This window comes from Protomyctophum parallelum, assembly GCF_964188405.1.
Source record: "Protomyctophum parallelum genome assembly, chromosome: 1".
Taxonomy (NCBI): Eukaryota; Metazoa; Chordata; class Actinopteri; order Myctophiformes; family Myctophidae; genus Protomyctophum; species Protomyctophum parallelum.
In genome coordinates, this window is record NC_139697.1 from 27,351,149 (window position 1) to 27,374,511 (window position 23,363).

At 42.2% G+C, this 23,363-nt stretch overlaps 3 protein-coding genes across 5 annotated transcripts in view; 2 read left to right on the plus strand and 1 right to left on the minus strand.

Moving 5' to 3' along the window:
• The window catches only part of LOC310865165 (uncharacterized protein), a 468,188-nt gene that overhangs the window by 416,324 nt on the left and 28,501 nt on the right, over positions 1-23,363 (minus strand). The window lies entirely within an intron of this gene.
• Positions 284-13,834, plus strand: stk3 (serine/threonine kinase 3). Of its 2 annotated transcripts, none has more exons than XM_083774140.1 (11): positions 284-478; positions 2,878-2,958; positions 3,723-3,851; positions 4,387-4,501; positions 5,480-5,644; positions 6,570-6,737; positions 7,574-7,711; positions 8,641-8,766; positions 9,245-9,446; positions 11,167-11,363; positions 11,853-13,834. In XM_083774140.1, exons 1-11 carry the CDS (start codon positions 456-458, stop codon positions 12,009-12,011), a joined length of 1,503 nt encoding a protein of 500 aa, XP_083630266.1. In that variant the 5' UTR covers positions 284-455; the 3' UTR covers positions 12,012-13,834. The 2 variants fall into 2 exon arrangements, with proteins under 2 accessions (XP_083630266.1, XP_083630267.1); XM_083774141.1 differs by having other exon boundaries at positions 11,859-13,834.
• Positions 16,995-23,344, plus strand: rida (reactive intermediate imine deaminase A). Of its 2 annotated transcripts, XR_014569805.1 has the most exons (7): positions 16,995-17,182; positions 18,216-18,321; positions 18,746-18,800; positions 19,682-19,750; positions 22,381-22,436; positions 22,707-23,205; positions 23,264-23,344. XR_014569805.1 is itself a non-coding variant. In XM_083774220.1 (6 exons), exons 1-6 carry the CDS (start codon positions 17,118-17,120, stop codon positions 22,761-22,763), a joined length of 408 nt encoding a protein of 135 aa, XP_083630346.1. In that variant the 5' UTR covers positions 16,995-17,117; the 3' UTR covers positions 22,764-23,288. The 2 variants fall into 2 exon arrangements, 1 of the variants encoding a protein (XP_083630346.1); XM_083774220.1 differs by having other exon boundaries at positions 22,707-23,288.

Consider the following 23,363-nt stretch of genomic DNA (forward strand, 5'->3'; position numbering starts at 1 on the left):
AATGGGGGTCTGTAGACTAATGCATGTAAAACTGGGGGTCCTTGAAATTAAAATGGTTGAAAATCACTGCTAGAGCCGCAATAATCTTCTTTTATGGGGGTCCCTCTGACAAGGCTGGCATATGTTTTCAAATGGGGGTCCGCGGGGTAATTACTAATTAGTGTCAATTTGGGGGTCCTTGACGTGCAACCACTGATTTATTACACTCCAGGGTAAAAGAGGGCGCTGTGGTATCTTAAAACGTCATCTTTTTCATTTGGAACTTGGAAGAAGAAGACAGTCAGAAGACAGACACTGCTGGGCGACTAGTTTTTTAGTTTTTGACAACAAACGACTGCGTGGATAATAATGAGCATATCAACATCCTGTAAACTAGCCCAGTGAACTCTGTCTGATTATTTCAACGTTATTGAACTCCTCCGCCACTCCGGGTTGATTCTTTGAAGAGATAAACCATGGAAACCACCGCGCCCAAAAGGTGGGTTTGGATTGTTCAGAGCAGCCCTGCATGCTAACAGCTAGCTCATCACATGCTAACGTGGTGGGCTGGCAGCAGCAGCAGTCTTGGTCTTGGTTTGTTTTGCTAGCGCTATTTTAGCTTTTAATTGCCCCCCCAAGCTTGATAGTTGATTAATTGGATAATTGGTCATGAAATAGTTTTAATTGCACTTAACAGTTTCTCAGCTACGCAGCCATTTGATTGTAAGATGTGATGTTTAATTGTTTACAGTTCTTTTTTAACAGTGACAGTGTTTTCTATCCATCCATCCATTCACGTCACCTAGTTTATAGGGTTTTATCTGGATTGAAAGTTTATCCCTTTATACTTTATAGTGGTTTATCTAGCTCTGGTCCATATCTCTAATGTGTAATAAAGTGTAGTAGTGTAATAACTTAAGTTTAATAGCTTAATAGTGTAATAAGTGTAATGATGTAATAACTTAAATACAAACAACTATATACTTATCAGAGTGTACAGTATGGTATATTGTAAAGGAATTATGGAGCAAGTGGCACAGCCATATAGAACAAATCATGTCTACAAAGAAAAATGGTATTCGACTGGGGTTATACAAATCTTATCAAATGAGCACATTCAGTTTTTAATTGGTCAGTTTCTTCGTGAATCGTCCCTAAATTACATCTTCAGGGTTTCCTGCACAATGTTGTTGGCATGGCGCTGCGACATGCTTGAAATAAACGCGCCATGCCAAGCTTCCAAAAGAAAAAGGGGGATAGTGAATCATAGTGTGTGTGATATGAAATGTCCAGTACCTCCCAGTACCTCCCCAGTGCCTCCTCCAGTGCCACCCCAGTGTCTGCCCAGTTTCCGCCAAGTGCCTCCCCAGTGTCTGCCCAGTGGCTCCCCAGTGTCCCCCTGAGTGCCTCCCCACTGCCTCCCCAATGTCTCCCCAGTGGCTGCAGTTTCTCCCCAGTGCCTCCCCAGTGTCTGCCCAGTGCCTCCCCAGTCTCCCCAGTGCCTCCCCAGTGCCTCCCCAGTGTCTCCCCAGTGCCTCCCCAGTGTCTTCCCAATGCCTCCCCAGTGTCCCCCCAGTGCCTCCCCATGTCTCCCCAGTGTCTCCCCAGTGCCCCTGCAGTGCCTCCCCAGTGTCCCCCAGTGTCCCCCCAGTGCCTCCCCGTGTCTCCCCAGTGCCCCTGCAGTGCCTCCCCAGTGTCCCCCAGTGTCCCCCCAGTGTCTCCAATAGCAATACAAGAGCAATAATACAAATTAATCTTAATTTATTAATCAAATTAATTAATTAATTAATCAAAATTATCGCCGCACGGCCTAAGGCCGCGCACCAGAAGGTCCCCCCGCGCCCAGCACCATGCCAAGGCCTTTTCCTGCAGGAAACACTGATCTTGGTTTGCTTTTGTGCATTTTGGGCAAAGTAGAAAGTATTACTATATTACTTACTATTATCCTTTAAATATAATTTAAATATATATAAATATAATATAAGTTTATTTTGCTAGCTTTAGTTATAATAATCATTGTCTCCACCAGGCCGAAGGCATGTGGGGAGAGTATGTTTTGCACTCCGTCCGTCCGTTTGTGTGTCCGTCCGTCCGTGTGTCCGTGAACAGCTAATCTTGGCCACCGTTAACCCGGTCGATGCCATATTTTGCACATACACTCCCTGGATGCCAACCATGAACCTCTGCCCCAAACTTTCCAGAACGGCCTGTTATAGCGCCACCAGGAGGCCGCTTTGTGCAAAACAAGTTTTTCGATGCCATATTTTGCACACACACTCCCTGGATGCCAACCATGAACCTCTGCCCCAAACTTTCCAGAACGGCCTGTTATAGCGCCACCAGGAGGCCGCTTTGTGCAAAACAAGTTTTTGCACAGTACACCTACAGATTTTGTCCAAACATCACGCAAATTGGTACACAGTCTCTCTAGAGCCATTCAACGAAACGGGTCTTTCACATTTATCACACTCCATCCTGATTGGTTAAGATTGGCTTCCAAAGTTCACAAAGCTCAGTTTCAAACAAAATGCTGCAAATCATGAACACATCACGTGATTTCCATGAAATTGTGCACCCACATTCCCACTAGGCCGAGGACGAAATGCCACATGAACAATTTCAACTCAGCCTCAAGGTGGCGCTATAACTGGCCAAAAAGTGTTTTTACCTCTAACTGCACGGATCTGTGGATAACCTGGTGGAGACCTGTGCCCGGAAGGGCACTTTTTCTAGTTTCTTCTGTTTTCTACATGAATTATAACCACATTATATCCATATAAAATTAAATGGTAGTTAAATGCTGCAATTTGTAAAATAAATAAATAAATGGCATCCCTGCATCCTGGGACTCATTACATTAAAAACCTATTTACATCACTGTGTTTTACCTTCTTACAGCAAGCTGAAAAAACTGAGTGAAGACAGTCTGACTAAACAACCAGAGGAAGTGTTTGATGTTCTGGAGAAGCTAGGTGAAGGGTACGTGTACTTTCATGTACTTTATATTTATTGTAATGTCCCACAGGTTTACTGGCGAACAGACCACTTTTGACAATTCAATTCAATTGCATGTCCTACTGACTGGAATACGTATTTTACCAGGAAAGCGGGGGGATCCCCAGGAAATGAGGAACGGTACACTTTTTTAAAACTATTCAAAAATAGCCAATCTACTAGCTCACGAGTCACAACACATTGCAGTGACATGAGTTGTTGTTAGCTTGTAGATTGGCTTATTTCTAGTGTTATTATATGGGGGTTCCTGGACGGGGTTTTTCAGATTTTTAGCTTCATTTTTCCGTCTGTTTTCTGAAAAATAATCTGATATGATATAGTACTTTATTGTCAGTTTGCAACTTTACACTGACATTTGTCTTGCGGCCCAGCGGCCTTGTATGCAACACATATACACACATTTGACATAACACAAAAACAGAAATAAAAATACAGTTACATACATAGAGACATAAGGGCACAGAGCATTGTCCACAGCTCAGTCTAGTCCTGGCCAAAAACCTGATTAAGCCTCAAAGTCGACTGATGGTCGACTTCTTCAGTCTGACCTTGTATTGTATGCTGGAACACCATATCTCCTTCCTGAAGGCAGCAACCTATACTCTCCATACAAAACATGGCTAGTATTAGACGTGATATTCCTTGCTCACCTTAGGATGCAAAAAATGCGTCCAGTGTGCAACCACCTTTACTTTATATTTAATTAGTGTCTGTGTGTGTATATTTAGGTCCTATGGCAGCGTGTTCAAAGCCATCCATAAGGAGTCTGGTCAGGTTGTTGCCATCAAGCAGGTTCCTGTTGAGTCTGACCTGCAAGAGATCATCAAGGAGATCTCCATCATGCAACAGTGTGACAGGTACGCATATTAATACCCCACAGTGTTACCCCACACAATACCCCACAGTGTGACAGGTACGCATATTAATACCCCACAGTGTTACCCCACAGTGTACAAGTGTCAGTGTTGTTTTTGGAAGCAAATTTAGATTTTAGTTTTAGTCGTAGTAGTCTCTTGAATAGTTTTCATTTAGTTTTAGTCACATTTTAGTATCACCTGGAATGTCTTAGTCTTAGTCAATGAAATATCATAAGATTTTAGTCGACTAAATCTACAGCTGATTCAGTCGACTAAAATGTATTTTGGCGGGCCTCGATACCGTCGTAAGCTTGTAGATCTGCTATTTTCAGCATGCAACCAAGTGTAAAACAGGTATTACACTTGGTTTAGGTTTAACAGAGGTAATATTTGCCAGCAGACGGTCACAGATAAAGCCACTGGGATGACTTGACATTTGTGGTCACTGTCTTGTCTCACTTCTCCTATTTTGTCCCTAAAATGGAAATTGTTCCTGACGCACACTCTTTGTTCATTTGTTCATTTCCTCCCATAGTCCCTACGTGGTGAAGTACTATGGCAGTTACTTTAAGAACACAGACCTGTGGATCGTCATGGAGTACTGCGGGGCTGGCTCCGTCTCTGACATCATAAGGCTGCGCAATAAAACGGTAAGGTGAAGAAGAACGTCAAACACACAACATCAGTGGTCAATAAAATATCTAGAAAATTCACACCCGTGTGAATTTAGTGGAGCAACTCCGTGTGGGTGGTTCCAGACCCACAGGAACGCACGCAGGGTGCCGGCCCGGTTCCGGCAAGCCTCCCCGTGTCCGAAATGGTAGAGAAATGACAGTTACCGTGTGGCGGTCCCTCTACTGTACCGTACTGTCACTGTAATGTATTGGCACCCCCGAAAGCATCATACTGTACATACAATTAATACATGCGTGTGTGTTTGTGTGTGCGTTAGGTGGTGAAGAACAACCATGCTGTTTTCGTGCTCATACCCAGACACCCAGCCAGCCAGCCACCCACCCACATACATATCTCCGTAAGGGAGAAAAAGTGGAATGTCCGTCTGCACACGATATTTAGTTCTGCTGCCCGTCCTTTTTATGGCTAAATACAACATTTCGCCCGGAGGTGTGAAACGTTTTTAGGTTGAAATAAAAAGGACGTTCCACTTTTTTCTTCATTCAGACACTTTTTTGGGTCCAGCACCGTATTCTGAAACTGGGACGTGCATATCGTTGTCCTTCTTTACAATAAAAATATCTAGAACACACATGGATGAGTGGTGGGTTGGCCTCGACGTGCCTGATTTCTACTTGGTTGCGTACCACTGCCGTACCAGTGTCTTCACATGTTGTTGCAATTTTGTGATATTGTAGGCTATAGGTGGCTGCATTACTACTTGCCTATTGGGCCGTGGCTCTTTAGCCGATTGGTAACGTACGTGGCTTACTGATACCAGGTTCTGGGTTCGCCTCCCGGCCGGCGCTACAATACCTCTTAACAAATCAGCTCTCTGAATGAAGTTCGTGTGTCCAATAATGTCGGAACCGGTCAAATTTCTTATTTCATCATTCACTTCATGCAGTCTTCATTCATCCATTCACTCTTGTCTCTTTCCCTCTCTCCTTCAGCTGACGGAGGATGAGATCGCCACCATCCTGAAGTCCACCCTGAAGGGTCTGGAGTACCTCCACTTCATGAGGAAGATCCACCGGGACATCAAAGCAGGCAACATCCTGCTCAACACAGAGGGCCACGCCAAGTTAGCTGACTTTGGAGTCGCCGGACAATTAACGGTAATGTTCTACTCCGTAAAACCACCTCTGTTAAAGTTGTAATCTCGAACGTTTTCATGTAAATACAAAATATATATTGACCAATAAATCTGTATGGTAGAGTATGTTTATACAAATATGACTAGTACATCTGCAGTGGTTGGAAGTGGTCTCCCTCCCTACTCATCTTTTGAGAAATGTAAGACCTTGTGTTTGAGTAGAAATACTAGTTACTATTGACAATGACAAGTGGTACTGCATGTCCCAAAACTAACATTTCTAATTTAACTCTTGAGTGTACAAATGGAACCATGATTTGTACACTGTCTGGGTTAAATAAACAGTGACCATGCAGAGAGAGGGGGACGCACGCACACGCAGATTAGACACACCCAACGGACCGACATGCTGAAACAACGGTCGGACATGCGATCGAACATGCGCTGCTCCTGTGCTTGTGGTTAGGGTTAGGTTAGGTTTTGAGGTAGGTTGCCGTCTAATGACAGTCGGACCAATTGTATGTCTAAACTAAAGCCTGTACCTGCATGTCGGTCCCTTTGTGTGTCGGATCTGCGAATCTCTCGCATTTAACATTTTCACTCTATGATCCTGAATACTCTCCAATTCTTAGTATTCAGTGTGGACTTTAAATGCTGTATATTGACTTTGTGGCTTATGTCTGCAAATGCAGTTGACTTATGAGAATTACATGCTTTTAAAACTTTTCAAATATATTCTTTTACATTTATTCCAGATATGCCATGATGAGGTTTTCACAAACAAGTGCATTTTGAGTGTGATGTTCAAAATGTTAACTCTGGTTTAAGCTGTATGTGGCTAAAAGAGATGTATCCATTATGATTATTTGAATCACCTTGCCTAGTCAACCTGTTTGCCAAAATTGCCATAGCGTTGCTAAAGGTGTGATTTCTTTTCCGTTTTCAAGGACACGATGGCTAAGAGGAACACTGTGATCGGCACACCGTTCTGGATGGCCCCCGAGGTGATCCAGGAGATCGGTTACAACTGCGTGGCTGACATATGGTCCCTGGGTATCACGTCCATAGAGATGGCAGAGGGAAAACCTCCCTATGCCGACATCCACCCCATGAGAGTGAGTCCAACAAACACCGTCTTTTAAAGGGAACGCATATGCTGGCACTGGGAACTGGGGTTTATGCTAACAGCTAGCGGTAGAGTTAAAGTGTTCATTAGTGATTTTCAGCCTTGTTTTAGTTCTTTTTGGGGGGGGGGGGGGGGGGTTCTTTTGTTCCATTTGTTACAGACACGTAAGGGTCCATTTGGTTCATAACTATCAATAGTTTAGCTGGGGACCCCCTGAGGAATCTGACGCCATGTTGATAAGCAGTACCTTGATTAGAACAGTGGTTCCCGCAGTGTGTCTCCCGAGCCCGACACGGCCTTTACTGCATATCTTCCCCCATCTCTCTCCCGTTTCCTGTCAGCCTACTGTCTGTCCCTTCAAAAACCAATAAAAGGCGTAAGCCGCAAAAAAATATCTTAAAAAACAAAAAGAACAGTGGTTCCCAAAGTGGGGTCCTCTGGGGGTCCAGAGTTCCAGGGGGTCCCCAGCTAAATGATGACTAGTAACCAAATGGGCCCATATGGGTCTGTAACTCAGAGAGTGTACAAATGGAACCAAATGGACCCATTTGGTTCCATTTGTACACTCTCAGAGTTAAATTAACATTTGATTTTACAATTTAAATTGGGGGTCCCAGAGATAGAACTGCCATTAAATGTACGTAGCCTAAATGCATGTTAAACTGGGGGTCCTTGAAAGTAAACGGGTTGAGAGTCACTGCTAGAGCCGTAAAAATCTTCTCTTATGGGGGGTCCTTGGCGTATATTTTGAACTGGGGGTCCGTGGGGCTAATGAGGGGGTCCTTGACATGATGGATTGTAAGACCAGATCTCTCTCTCCACCAGGCCATCTTCATGATCCCCACCAACCCTCCTCCAACGTTCAGGAAGCCTGAGAACTGGACGGATGACTTCACAGACTTTGTTAAGAAGTGTCTGGTGAAGAACCCGGAGCAGAGAGCAACGGCCACGCAGCTACTACAGGTTGGGAGTGACTTAACACACACACACACATACACACTAATGGCCCCTACACACTGTGGGTGTTTTAAAGTTGTCGGCGAGTCATCAGATCGTTATGTATTTCACACTACAGGAGTCTTTAAAAAAAAAAATCGTCTGTCGTTATATCTGTGTGGCTTTCACACTAAACGATTGATCGCCGACTAGGGATCACACACTGCAAGAGTTCACCAAGATGCGATCCAGACCTGATACATAGGCAGGCTACATCATTTGTTTTTTTTATTCCAATTCATTTTGACATCTCACGTACGGTAACGTGCAGGGTGCCATACAAGCGCGGGACCTGAGACCGACACAGGACGCCTGCCTCTCTTGTGATAGCGCCGTAGCCTACATGCGCTAATCTTGATTTTCATTAAATAATTCTCTCTGTATGTGTGCGCGAGCGTACACACACACACACACACACACACAGCGCACAGTGTCCAAAGGTTTGCAGCGTTGAACGATGCAGTTTATCAACATTATTCAAGTGTGTAACAGCAATGTTGGGCTCATATAATATATATATTATATAGCTACCAATATGTACGACACAGGGATTTACCCAAGGAATAAAGGTTATATATATATACTGTATTATCATCTGATCATATATCGATAGCCTACAGTCGACAGACAGACTGACGTAGTGGCTGTGAGCAGTGAGCACATGCAGCCGTCTTGAGAAGTTGTGCTCTCATTGGCTGTAATACAGGCCTTCTCGGGACGCAGTCGCAACCCAGTTCATACTGTATGAATCCATTGGTCATTTAGGGTTCGGGTCCGTCATTTACTCATTTGGAACCCGTGAAGAGCTCTGCAACAAACCACAACGCTCCTCCTACGTACTGTAGTATTGTGCGCGTACAGTAACGTAACAGCCATGCCCCGGCGTGTCTCTCCAGCACCCGTTCATCAACCAGGCCAAACCAGTGAGCATCCTCAGAGAGCTGATCACTGAATCCATGGAGATGAAAGCCAAGAGGCAGCAGGAACAGCAGAGAGAGTTGGAAGAGGAGGACGACAACTCTGTAAGTATCCACAATCCCAAACTAAGCAGTCAATGCACCCTCCCCTGCTACAACTGTACATACAGAATAAGTGTTTATGCTTTCTTAACAATTTCAGAGATTAAAGTAGGGTGCATTTTGCATTCCAAAACGTTTTATAGTTGAGGGACGCAATAAAACAACAACCTCTGTGTCCATGGGATGCACTTCTGTACTACTGTACTGTTTTTTTTATTCTAGTTTATTTTGCTAGCTTTAGTAATCATTTCTTCTTCTGTTTTCTACATTAATAATTAATATAACCACATTATAACCATGGGAAGAAAATTATACTGTAAATGCTGCAATTTGTAAAGATGGCAAAATATGACTCCTAACGTCGTTGAAGTGGGACTCATAAAATGACCATCCCTGTATCCCGGGACTCATTACATTGAAAACCTATTTACATACATCACTGCCATTTCCATGAACTGTCCCATGTCCTGGTGTTGTCCAGGAAGAGGAGACAGAGGTGGACTCTCACACGATGGTGAAGTCCGGCTCGGAGGGTGCGGGCACCATGAGGGCCACGGGCACCATGAGCGACGGCGCCCAGACCATGATCGAACATGGCAGCACCATGCTGGAGTCAGACCTGGGCACCATGGTCATCAACAGTGACGAGGAAGAGGACGATGAAGATCAGGGATCCATGAGGAGTGAGTGAATATACGTTGCTTTTATTTGTTTCTATGTTTTACATTTTATTGATTGATAATATATTTTTATATCTTTACTGATGACGAGCTTTGCTTTTTATTTGAAACGGAACCAAACCAAACCCTATGTGTGCTTTTCGCAGCACGTCGGCATTCTGGAATCGAAGGCTTGACATGTAACACGGATGCTATTGTCTCTTATATATTTTACACATTTACAATTATGGCCTATACATTTATTTGCGTTGCCAAAGTTGACTGATGTAGTAGCACTGTACTTCAAAGGTTGTAGTGCATGTGAGCGGCTCTAGAGTGAGCCTTGCAAACGTAAAGCGAGGAACGCACATGTTGTTGCCTGGATAAACGACATTTAATTTTCGTCAGTTCTTTTCAAAACAACACTGCTCTTTAGCCTCCGTGAAGACTGGAAGCCCCCATACATACAAATAAACGTTTATTTTTGAATGATTATCATCACAGGACATGATGCTACCTCCCATACATACAAATAAACGTTTATTTTTTAATGATTATCATCACAGGACATGATGCTACCTCCCATACATACAAATAAACGTTTATTTATTAATGATTATCATCACAGGACATGATGCTACCTCCCATACATACAAATAAACGTTTATTTATTAATGATTATCATCACAGGGCATGATGCTACCTCCCATACATACAAATAAACGTTTATTTATTAATGATTATCATCACAGGACATGATGCTACCTCCCATACATACAAATAAACGTTTATTTATTAATGATTATCATCACAGGACATGATGCTACCTCCCATACATACAAATAAACGTTTATTTATTAATGATTATCATCACAGGACATGATGTTACCTCCCATACATACAAATAAATGTTTATTTATTAATGATTATCATCACAGGACATGATGCTACCTCCCATACATACAAATAAACGTTTATTTATTAATGATTATCATCACAGGACATGATGCTACCTCCCATACATACAAATAAACGTTTATTTATTAATGATTATCATCACAGGGCATGATGCTACCTCCCATACATACAAATAAACGTTTATTTATTAATGATTATCATCACAGGACATGATGCTACCTCCCATACATACAAATAAACGTTTATTTATTAATGATTATCATCACAGGACATGATGCTACCTCCCATACATACAAATAAACGTTTCATTTTGAATGATTATCATCACAGGACATGATGCTACCTCCCATACATACAAATAAACGTTTATTTATTAATGATTATCATCACAGGACATGATGCTACCTCCCATACATACAAATAAACGTTTATTTATTAATGATTATCATCACAGGGCATGATGCTACCTCCCATACATACAAATAAACGTTTATTTATTAATGATTATCATCACAGGACATGATGCTACCTCCCATACATACAAATAAACGTTTATTTATTAATGATTATCATCACAGGACATGATGCTACCTCCCATACATACAAATAAACGTTTCATTTTGAATGATTATCATCACAGGACATGATGCTACCTCCCATACATACAAATAAACGTTTATTTATTAATGATTATCATCACAGTACATGATGCTACCTCCCATACATACAAATAAACGTTTCATTTTGAATGATTATCATCACAGGACATGATGCTACCTCCCATACATACAAATAAACGTTTCATTTTGAATGATTATCATCACAGGACATGCGACCTCCCAGCAGCCTCTACGGCCGTCCTTCATGGATTACTTTGACAAGCAGGACTCTAACAAGGTGTCCCAGCAGCAGGAGAACTACAACCACAACCAGCCCCATGCGGAGCAGCCTGGATACCACATCCAGGCCAAGAACGTCTTCCCGGACAACTGGAAGGTGCCTCAGGATGGAGACTTTGACTTTGTGAGTATAGCATGAAGTTACTTTCATATGTTTAGAGCGATTACACATGCTATACCAACGAACTGGCCAGATGTATGGAGAACCGGGATGACTGGAAACGACAATGGAGGGCTCGTCTGAGGACGACCTAGAGAGAGAGACACATGCTATAGATGTCAAGATTTCTTACATTAAAGAAAAGGATTCATATTGGAAGAAAATACCGATTTAATAGCACATCAATTTGTCTGAATCAGGAAAAAATCAGACCCATCTGAAGTGAGTGGTACTGTACTGTACTTACTGTACTGTACTGTACTGTACTGGAACAACATATTTTCAGATGGGAGTTGGTGGCCAAATTAAAAATAAATAAATGTGGGGGTCCTTGACAATACTCTATCGAAATATTAAAACCACTGATATAGAAACATGAGGTTTTTCAGCAAACTGTCATGATTTAGAAGACATTTCAGTCCCAAATGGGCTTAACGTGCTCATCCCCCCCAGTTGAAGAACCTGGACTTCGAGGAGCTCCAGCTGCGTCTGACCGCCCTCGACCCCATGATGGAGCGGGAGATCGAAGAGCTGCGGCAGCGCTACACGGCCAAGAGACAGCCCATTCTGGATGCCATGGACGCCAAGAAACGACGGCAACAGAACTTCTAAGAAGTGATCCCCATGGCCCTGCCCTGTCTGTCACCATCCAATCTGCCCCCCCAAGTTTACTCAGTACTCCACTGGGTGCTATAACATGATTTATATTCCACTGACTTTAGAAGAACCAAGGTGACCACAGTAGTGCTCTCGCCGGAAGCCCTTTGGCAGTTCTGACCCACTGACTGAACCCATTTAGACCGTACGACGTGTGGGAACGTCATAACTAATCCAACCGACGGGTTTCTAGGACGTCCTAGCACATTTTCATTGATATCAAACGAGAGAAAAATATTATTTTGGAGTTGGCCTCTCCTTCTACACCATACTCCTTGCTCTTTCGCGCATGCGCGTTGTCGTTCACTTCCCTGTTTACCGTTCAAAAAGAAAGGCTCGGCGCGCGTCATCTAAGGAGCTCTCCGTGGTTTTGACCAGATGGATATACTAAGCTCTTCATTTCTGACTTCCAACATGCCTCTCGTTCAAAGTATGAAGCGAGCGATCATCAGCGACTTATATCGTAATCTTAGCGAGGTAAGCAAGCAAAAATATGTCTCCCGGGTTTTGTCCGGAGCGGCTTACAGAGTAAAAGCGGCCATATCTTCCTAGCACCCGAGCTTCTATTTTGAAAGAAATCCCAGCGCTGATTGTGTTAACGTTCTGATCATGAAGGAAGACAGGAAATAATGGTCTCATGATGAACTACCGAAGAGGATTTTGAACGTCTTTTGGGGCTTTGGTCCACCATTTTGACCCCCCTTGTAAAATTCCACATGTGACGTTGGTCCTATTTATCTAGAGTGCTGCTTATACAGCGCTTAACCCGTTCCCAAGAAGACATATTTCAAACATGCGTATCCCTGCTTGCACATCGTTTGTCTTTGAGTGAACCAAGCCTTTGCCATCATCATCAGGTAAAGGTTTTAATCTCTTGCTTTCCTACTTCAATTGGCTTTTATTGAAACACAGGCTAAACTCAGCGAGACCTTTCTTTCCAGGACACTGAAGGTAGGATGTTATTCATCATGACACCTAATAGACCCGAAACATACTTTATGTAAGTTTATTAGAACAACAAATGCGACACAAGCACAGTCTCAATCTTTGCAGCAACCTATCTTCTTTGATTTATGCTTTCCTGCTTTATCTTTCAGGCTAGTAGTCAAGTTTAGCTCTGTGCGGTAATCCTTCACGGGGACATAGGAATGCGTGTTGTTTGCATATGTACTTTACTGAAAGTATGTTTTGGGCTCAAGGCCACATTCCATCTAACATCTACTGTAGCAGCTACCACATCAGCAGCTGGGTTCTACAGGAGCATTGTCACTGATCACCTTGTGGTCTATTTTTCTTCTTGAACACTTTCCTTTTTAATGTAAATAATGGTATATAAACTGACTACGGAAATGGCCGCGATAAAAGCTGTGGAGGTTAATCCATGACCAAAGACAATCGTGATGTTAATAAGTTGAGAATGCCTTAATAAAAGAAGCAAAATGTACAATACGCCAGAATAGTTAAATACATTTCTTCACATGGAATAAGAAGATGCAGTGCAGTCAGTGGGATCCCTTTGAACATTGATTGAATGAGCAGATCGTGTACAGTATGTGGTCCATCAAATGAAAGTTAATCAGCCTGTCCTTTCATTTAGTGTGTTTTTGTCATGCATGTTCTGAACTGCTTCATTCATTCAAAGCTTCAGGTTTTATAGACGGACTCTCTTCTCTTCTCTCTGTGAATCTTAGTGCCTCAGCAGCCATGTCTGATTCTCTAGTCATCTCCAAGAATACACATATTATATTTGTGTTCAGTGACTGAGAACGTAATATATATATATATATATATATATATATATATATATATATATATATATATACACACAGTTCTTTCTTTACTCCTTCACATTGTTCATGCAATCCAAAACATCTTATTTAAAATTAAGTGACGTGCAAATTGTTCATAATACCCCTTTTAATCTCTGCAGGCCTTTTGTTTATAATGAATTATGCTTGAAAAGCCTTCGTCAAATAGAAAAATAAAATTATTGAATGATACGAACAGTTCAGAACTACAGTATGACTTTGTCCACTGTTATTCCCCACCCCAAGTATAATAATTTAAATGTACTTAAGACTTCATACATGATGTATAAACTGATATTGACTTTGAGGGCATGTGTAGACTAGGTTTTAAAAGCCTGCTGGCCTGTTTCTCCCACAGCGTGCCCTCTGGGACCCTTTAGTACAGATGCTTCTCCTACTGTAGCAGATAATTAATTGTATTCTCCTGACGCCCTTCATTGGTTTATCTTACTGTTAATGGGTAATTAATTGCATTCACCCCTTAATTGTCTTTTCAGACCTAATTCCCTTTAGACAATATTAGTACGATGGGAGACTGCAGGTCAGACTCAGGCATCAGGGGAACATTACTGTGGGCTTTTAATCAATCCAGTCGGAGAGAACAAACTATCCTTTTAGAAAATGTTATTCCACTATATCTGCTGAGGTTGGGATCTGATGTTCATGAATGAAATGACTGAATGACTTCATCTTCTTGATAAGTGGTTCTATTTGGAGGCACGTTGCATCGTTGGTTGACTTTAACCCACTCTGGGCGGGAACCGCTTTTGGTGTTTTAAGCATTATGTTATGCGTTAGCTATTGAAAAATAGCAGATCTACGAGCTCGTAGCGTGGCACTCGGTGCCGTGCTACAAGCTTGTAGATCTGCTATTTCAACACAGCTTCACTGACAGTAAACATTGACCCCTCTTGACCTCTTGTCTTTGAAGTAGCTGAAGGTAAAATATTGGCAAAGCCATCATTTAACGATATGACCAAAATGAACTGAACATATTTTCAACAGCTAAAATCTGTTACATTTTTAAAACGCTATATGTACAGTAATATGCCTTAGCCACCCATTCGTCTGATGTGGGATAATAATGGGACCAGCTGGTTTTCATAGAAATTAAGATCTTAATTAAGAATGGATTTGCTTTGTGTCGAACATTTAGCTTTTTCTCAGTCTCTACATTGTGTTCTGCAGACAGTGCAAATTAGCAACTTGTAAAAGTTTCACGTTTATTTATTTAATATTCTAAAATTCTCATGACAGTGGTTTTAAATATTGTAGCTAATTTGGCTGGTAACATTTTCTTCCCTTTGTCAAATATGTGTCTTGATTTATGCTTGTTTTAGACTATGCATGTTTTATTATGATTGTTTTCTGTGTTGTGGAATGATGGTGTATTATGGTGACCAGGGGTCCTTGAGAGAGTTCCAGGGGGTCCCCCAGCTAAATAATAGTTTGTAACTCTGTAACTCTGAGAGTTAAATTAACATTGATTTTACAATATAAATTGGGTGTCCCAGAGATAGAAATGCCATTAAATGGGGGTCGGCATATCTTTTCAAATGGGGGTCCGCGGGCTAATTAGTGTCAATTTGACATGAAAAAGTTTGGGAACCACTGTATTCAGTACATACAATAATAGAGAAAATATGGTGGCTGTCTTGTCAGCCAAAGGAAACTATTTGCTCCATACAATGAGCCCAATAAAAACACAATTATGAGAGACTGAAGATGTCATATTCAGTCTCCATAGAGAAAAAAGTTTTTAAATTATGAATTTGTTTCAACCCCACTATACCACTAGACCTATATGTTGGTTAAAACTTGATGAAGATTGGAATGTATAACTGTTTAAAACTCTTAATTTATTATCTTTTGTTTGTTACACTTTAGGTTTGTAAAAGCGCAAATAATAAAGGATAATATGAGATGAGACAGTGGCCTGTGTGCGTTTGATTCTCACTGTACATGTGTGTGTGTGTGTGTCCCCTTTTATGATTTCCTGTTTTTGGCTATATAGAAGTATATAGTTGTACGTCTCTAAATGTTATGATGAATTGAAAACGGTGGACCCTCTTGTAAACAAGTGTAGTGCTTTATTGGGTCTTCCACTCACAGTTGACAGTTTTTGTATTGAGTTGTGCTTGAAATGTACTGTAATTCTGCAAACTGTTCATAAATACTTCAATCAATCAATCAGTGGCTCACAGTTGAAGACGAAACACCTGTTTGGCTGATCCTGCCATAAACAATCTGGACGTGGCTAATTAATGGACGCAATCATTGAATTAATTATTTGGCCGAAGAAAATGCCATGGAAAAATTATGGATTTCATGTTTCTTCCAAAAGAGAGCTTCCTTCAGAACAAATGTCGATCCGCACTGCGGCTCTTCCAGCCTCGCCAAGTTCACCTGCCCACCGCCAAGTGCCCCAGGCAGTGTCACTGCCTGGGGCACAAATATCACTGCCGCAGTGATATTTGTGTCGCTACCATAGACTGTAAAAAATATGGACAAAGCGTTCCCCGGGTTTAACATGGACGTAAAATGAAGCCTGTTATTCCTGCACTGTAAGTCGCCATCTTTCTAGATCCGTTTGGTACCAGCTGGCCATTGGCTGGCTCCGTTTGGGTCCAGCTGGCCATTGGCTGCCCAGACAACGAGGCGGGACTTCCCCCCTTCTTCTCCGTTGGTTTTTATTTTGACTCGAGTGGGAGGAGTAGACTCTTGAGTGGGAGGGGAATCCCGATCATAGACGGTAACGGTAGCCACGCCCCTCAGAACATACGCGACTTTATGGTCATTATTTTAATTAATGGGACCATAATTTTCCAAAAAGAATATTATGACATTAGAAATGAGACTTTAAACTAGTGACTGGAAGAAGAAAGTATTCATGACCATGTTTATTAAGGTAATACAGTCTAGGTGAAGTTGGGCCAAAATACATGGGCCTCTATGGAGCTATGGGGCTTTTTGGGTCCAGTCCAGCGCCACAACAGGCCATTATATGAACTACCGATTTCAAATGAGGCTTCACGAAATATCTGGCTGACTGCCCCCCTGGTCGCTACGCAGAAATGACCATGCGCTTAATGAAATACACTACGGTATTAGGAGAAATGACCATGCGCTTATTGAAAGACACTACGGTAAGGACTTGAAGTTGAAGGCTGCCCAATGATTCAAGGAATCTTGTCCAGTTGTCCTTTTCATTCACGACCACTTTGGTGACTGAAAGTTGGAAACAAACATCATCATGTCTACTATCGCTAGAAAGATAGTCCATACTACTTCAGCCCCGGCTGCTATTGGACCATACAGGTGAGAAGAATGTTAATTATACTTTTTTTCCAAAACGGATTAATATGTGTGCAAATTCGTTGTGCTCGCTCTGAATGAATGAATAGAAATAGACTGGTTGGTGACCAATTTGGTCGTGCGGGTCAAAGTACAGGCATGATAAAAGTCTGTTGAAATAGCCTTTCAGTGTCAAAGGTAAGGTTTCCTGCAGACTTGCGGAGCTTAGAAAACGTGTTTCTAAGTTCTAACAACAAACGGGCACAATGGCAGCAATTCGTCGGCAAATTCCATACACACCAAAAGCACCGATCAGACAGGGAGTTTACAGGTAGGGATTTAATATTTTCTATTGAATGTTTTTCCTAGATTTAGCTCAGAGAAGACGAGACAAGACATGAATGCTCATTTAGAAATGTGCCTAATTAAAATGTAAACTAATATTAGCCTAGCTTTACTATTATCTAACACAATGTTTTCCTTCGTTAATTAATTCTTGGCACATAAACATAATTATGCTTTGGTTTGGTTACTAGAGCACACTTAATGGGGGGTGTTACTTGTTCAGCCAATCAGCTGCCATGGCCGTGAATGGAGGTGGTGATAAAGCTCAGCTCACATTCCCCAACAGGGATGGAATGGATGGTGGTGGTGGTTGTTTACGATTTACCCACCCCTGTTATGATGAATTGAACAAGTAAACAAGTGTAATGCTTTATTGGGTCGTCCACTCACAGTTAACAGTTTTTTGTATTGAGGTGTGCTTGAAATGTACTGTAATTCTGCAACATGTTAATAAAAACTTCTAGACAGAAACTGTTTTAACGAGTGGCTTGAATATACATTTTAATATGTTTATGTGAGCAATTTTGTTGCTCTCTTCATATAATATAAATAGGATAATGCCAAATTTTGTCTCTTGGGCTATAGCTGCCACCTATATACACTGAAGAGTGTGTGTGTGTGTGTGTGTGTGTGTGTGTGTGTGTGTGTGTGTGTGTGTGTGTGTGTGTGTGTGTGTGTGTGTGTGCGCGCGTGCGTCTGTCCGTGTGTCCAGCCAGGCGGTGGTGGTGGACAGAACCATGTACATCTCAGGTCAGCTGGGACTGGACACTGCCTCTGGTCAGCTGGTTGCTGGAGGGGTGCAGGCTCAGGCCAAACAGGTAAGACCGTCCCCGGACCCCCATCTCAAAATATGTTGTTCCACGGACCCCCCAGAAGCAAAGATTTGAGTTCAAAACGTTCGCTCTAAAAGAATATACAGTATATTCAAAGATTTGCGCCACATTTTCGCTTGTAGATTTGCTATTTTAGAAGAATCGTGACAATGTGGGTGGCGCAAATCTTTGAATATATGCTTTCACAGAGAACGTTTCTAATCTTTGCTTCCTGGGAGGTCCCTGGAACAACATATTTTCAGATGAGAGTAGGTGGCCAATTACATATAATTTTTGGGGTCCGTGACATGAAATAGTTTGAGAACCACTGATACGGAAACATAGGTTTTTTTCCCGGAAACTGTCAGGATTTAGAAAGCATTTGTAGAAACGTCCTCAGGTCTAGTTAACTCCTATCTCTCTTTTTAAGGCACTCATCAACATGGGAGAGATCCTGAAGGCGGCAGGCTGCGACTATAACAACGGTGAGATCTAATTATCATTTCATGTCTTATTTCTAGGGATGTCCCGATACTGTATCGGTACCGGATCGGCCCTTATTTGGTCATATCGGGTCATATCGACACGGGTAAGGGGTTGACACTATGGCAGGTAAATGAAATGTTGGGGCATGTGGAGTTTGCTTTCGAGTTGCCCAAACTGCAAGTGCACATTTGAGTGAGGACAACACGAGATATATAGCTAAATACTATTCCCGGTCGGTGGACTTCAAAATATATTTTTTAATTAGTATATATATTATTCTCTGGTATCGGTATTCGATATCGGCTAACACAGAAATTGTGTTATCAGTGTGATTTTGGATATCGTAATATCATAAATTGTGATATGGCAGCTATTTTAGTTGTTTCAGGAAAAATGTAACGATTATTTGGTCAAAAATATTGTGGTATTTTTGAGGGGCACTAGTAGTCCCTCCTATATTCAGCTATGAATGTAGATTTTTGTCCTACACAAAATTAAATTCCAATTGACAATTAATGGAGAATTTACGTCATAATATGTGGACGAGCAAATCGATAAGTGCGCCCCTCACTTCACACGGGTGTGATTTTATTTTGTCCATATTGCTCAGCACTATTCATGTCCGGTGCTTTGATTGTCATGTCCTAACCACACACACACACACACACACACACACACACACGTTTCTTTTGCATAGAAGTGTATATTTTAAATTGTATGTCTTTAAATGCTCTGATGAATGAAACAAGTCTTAGTGCTTGTTCTGGTTTTATTGTCTTTTCTTTTGCATTGACCTGTACTTTTGTTTAACTGTACCCATCCTACACACACACACACACACACACACACACACACACGCACACTTGCATGTCTGTTTCAGTGGTGAAGACCACGGTGCTGCTGGCGGACATGAATGACTTCAACAGCGTCAATGAGACCTATAAGACATGTAAGTCAACCTGTAGATGTTTATTAAACCATTCAGGACGGGACATCATGTTCCCGTCCTGTTATACTTTAGCTATTGGAAAATAGCAGATCTACAAGCTCGTAGCGCGGCACTCGGTGCCGCGCTATGAGCTTGTAGGTCTGCTATTTTAGAAAAATCGTGAAAATGTGGCGCAAATCTTTGAATATATATATTCTTTCAGAGCGAACGATTTTAACTCAAATCTTTGCTTCTGGGATCAACAGACCTATTTTCAGTTGGGGGTCGGCAGCCAATTACATATATTTTTTGGGGTCCTTGACATGAAATAATTTGAGAACCACTGACATAGAAACTTTTTTATGAATGTTTTTCAGAAAACTTGTAGAATCGACCTCAGGTCTAAATGGGTCTCATGGTCCCTCTGAGGCCATCTTGCACACCTCCCCCACCCACCTACCCACCCCAGATAATGACACGGTTCTGTTTTTGGTGTGTTACAGTTAATCAAACTAATTGATTTATTAGATTATGAAAACAAAAATAGCATGTGGGTGGGTGGGCATCACAAAATGTAAAATCCGCCATTTGATTGGCAACAAATGTCAATAGCCTAATTGCTAAGAAAATAATTGGTTGTTGCAGCTCTAGTTCTGTTTCCGGATGGAATGGATGCTGGATTGCTGGTACAGTATTTCCCTAGAAAGATAATATAAAAAACAGCTCCAAAAGGTACCACATGAGGGCGCCCTTTGTCCGGACAATACTACAGCACACCATACAACTTCAGACACTAGCTACTAGGCACATGCCTGGCTTCCACAATGTAATGGTACCTTCGCTAACAGTCTGCAAGTCTCACTTTACAAACACCCATTTTAGACCCATTTTGCCCATACCACAAGGTGGCATGGATAAAAATCCATGTATTGTAAAATCAATGTTAATGTAACATCTCAGAGTTACAGACCCATAAGGGTCCATTTGGTTCCAAACAACCATTTATTTGAGGGACCCCCTGGAACTCCCTCAAGGACCCCTGGGGGTCCCCGGACCCCACTTTGGGAACCACTAGATCAGTGGTTTGCAATGTGGGGTCTGGGGACACCCAGGGGCCCATGGAGGGGTTCCAGGGTGTCCCCAGCTAGGGGCCCATGGAGGGGTTCCAGGGGGTCCCCAGCTAGGGGCCCATGGAGGGGTTCCAGGGGGTCCCCAGCTAGGGGCCCATGGAGGGGTTCCAGGGGGTCCCCCAGCTAAATGATTGATACCTAGTAGGCAGGAACCAAATGGACACTTACAGGGCTGTAACCTATTGAGTGAACGGAACGCGGCAGACTTCACAGTGTAGATTGGCGTCCCAGAAATAAAGATCATGAAATGGGGGTCCCGTGCACCGTTGGCCATATGCATATCAAACTGGGGGTCCTTGAAACTAAAGGTTGAGAATCACTGGTCTAGAGGGGGAAATTTTCCACGGTTCCTTTTTAAAAGTGTCTTCTACTGAAAAATCTCACAACGTACATGATGGTTGAATTATACTTCATTGCGTGACAGTGTAGCTCATCGATGTCTGAAAATCTGTTATTTTCACCCAACGCCACCACCATTGTATATATTATATACGCCGATATATAAGTCACAGGCTTCACCTGCAGGTCTCCCTTTGTTTAATCACATCATCATCCTCTGCATCGTGAAAGACAAGTCCCAAGTGCAGTGCAGTCATCTACTCTTGAATAAACACAGGCCACCATGTCTTGGCCAGGGCATTTCCTCTTCGTTCACAATGCAACGGGTGTAATGGAAGCCGCGGTGCCCAGTGAGTTGTAAGTAGATACCAGCGTCCGTCCAGGCACAGCGGTGAAACCCAACCCTCCATAGCCGCCAACCCCTCTCTGCCTGCCTGTGCCTGGCTTCTAACTACTCCCCACCCAACCACTCCATAACCCCTCTGTGTAAAGCAGGGGAACTTTCCATGACCCTGCGGGGCCAGGATGGAACACAGGATGGCTCAAATTCGAATGGGTTTTCACTGGCAAGGTCAGTGTGGAGATCGGGAATGCATGGCGTCCGTAGCAGAGTGGGTAGAGACTATAGAGGCCGTCTGGAAATCATACGGTCGCCGACTTGACCCGTCGGCTCGCCCAGTCTACACGTCGTAGTGTCCCAAATGACACGACACCTAACTATTTACACCTCTTCCTATAAAAAGGGAAGTACTCAGCTTTCCCGTTCTTCAAAAGAAATACATCATACGTTTAGTAATAAGAAGTAGTTTGCTGTATTTCTTTTATGTAGACATAGCACTATAAAGTATACATGCAATTCCATTATATAGATATTCCGCTGTTTTTACGTTCTTAGCTTACGCATGATTCATGATAACTACTTTTATGTATGTGATGTATTGCCATGCTTTTTTGTCATTGTTTAATGTAAATCGCTCTGGATTAAGAGCGTCTGCTAAATGCTTACATTGTCTTTATATCGGATGAATAAAGTGAATTGTATTTATTTTTTATTTTTATTTTTTCCCCCCGTAACTTGGAGGAATTACTACTATTGTTATTATTTGGACTTCATCAATAGTTTTCAGGGGGCCATGAGGAACTTTCAGATGTTTTTCTAATGTCTTTGTGTTTTTCTTCTAGTTTTCAGCAGTAACTTCCCTGCCAGAGCAGCCTATCAGGTCGCTGCTCTCCCCAGAGTAAGTATAAATTGTAATAAAACACACCATTACCACTGCCTTCAGTATTCATAACTCACTGAGTGAAGGTCGTCACTGTGGGTTATCGTCGATAAAGGCAAGGAAAAAGCCCCCACTCCCTCTCATCTTCTCCTTTGATCATGTGAACACACCTTTAGAACCTAACATTGTAATCTTTGTCTATGGGTTCATATCTACACACTTGTTGGTTTATTCTAATATCTCTGCCGGTCTCTCTCTCTCTCTCTCTCTCTCTGTCTCGCTCACTAGGGTGGCCTTGTTGAAATAGAAGCGGTTGCGGTACTCGGCCCATTATCTGATTCCTGACTAGCTGGTCCAGGCATGCACAAGTTGTAGTACAACCTTTATTAAGTGACCTTATGGTTCTTCTGCCACAGAAACGTTCTACAATTTCCTGCTTTACACACACAATGACCAAACTCTGCTTGCTGGAAACAAACTGGTTTTATTGGCTAAACAGTGGCTAGTTAGTGGAGCCAACCATACATTCTCATTCCATTCCAAGGAATTTAGACAGAAGAAAAGTCTCCCAAACAGTGACTAAGATTTCCTGATATTGCTTATCTTATCACCACCCTGCAGTGCTTGTAGAAATAAGCTTGATGCGGTGGCAGTACTGTACACAGCACGAGCCAGACCATTGAATAAATTAACCACATAACGGTACTAACTCAACACATGAAGCTTGTATATCTGCTATTCTATTTTATCATCTTAAAGCATTTTTTATTTACAATAAATTGAAAATGTTTGCCTGTAATGACTAAAGGGCCTTTCAAATGGGATGCGATATAACGCGCCTATAGTTCATTTTCAATGAGACCTGCGTTTTTGCGTGAAGTCGCGGTGCAACAACGCAATCGCTTTTACGTGAGCGCGTGAATTCCTGCGTGCTCGTTTCTTGCA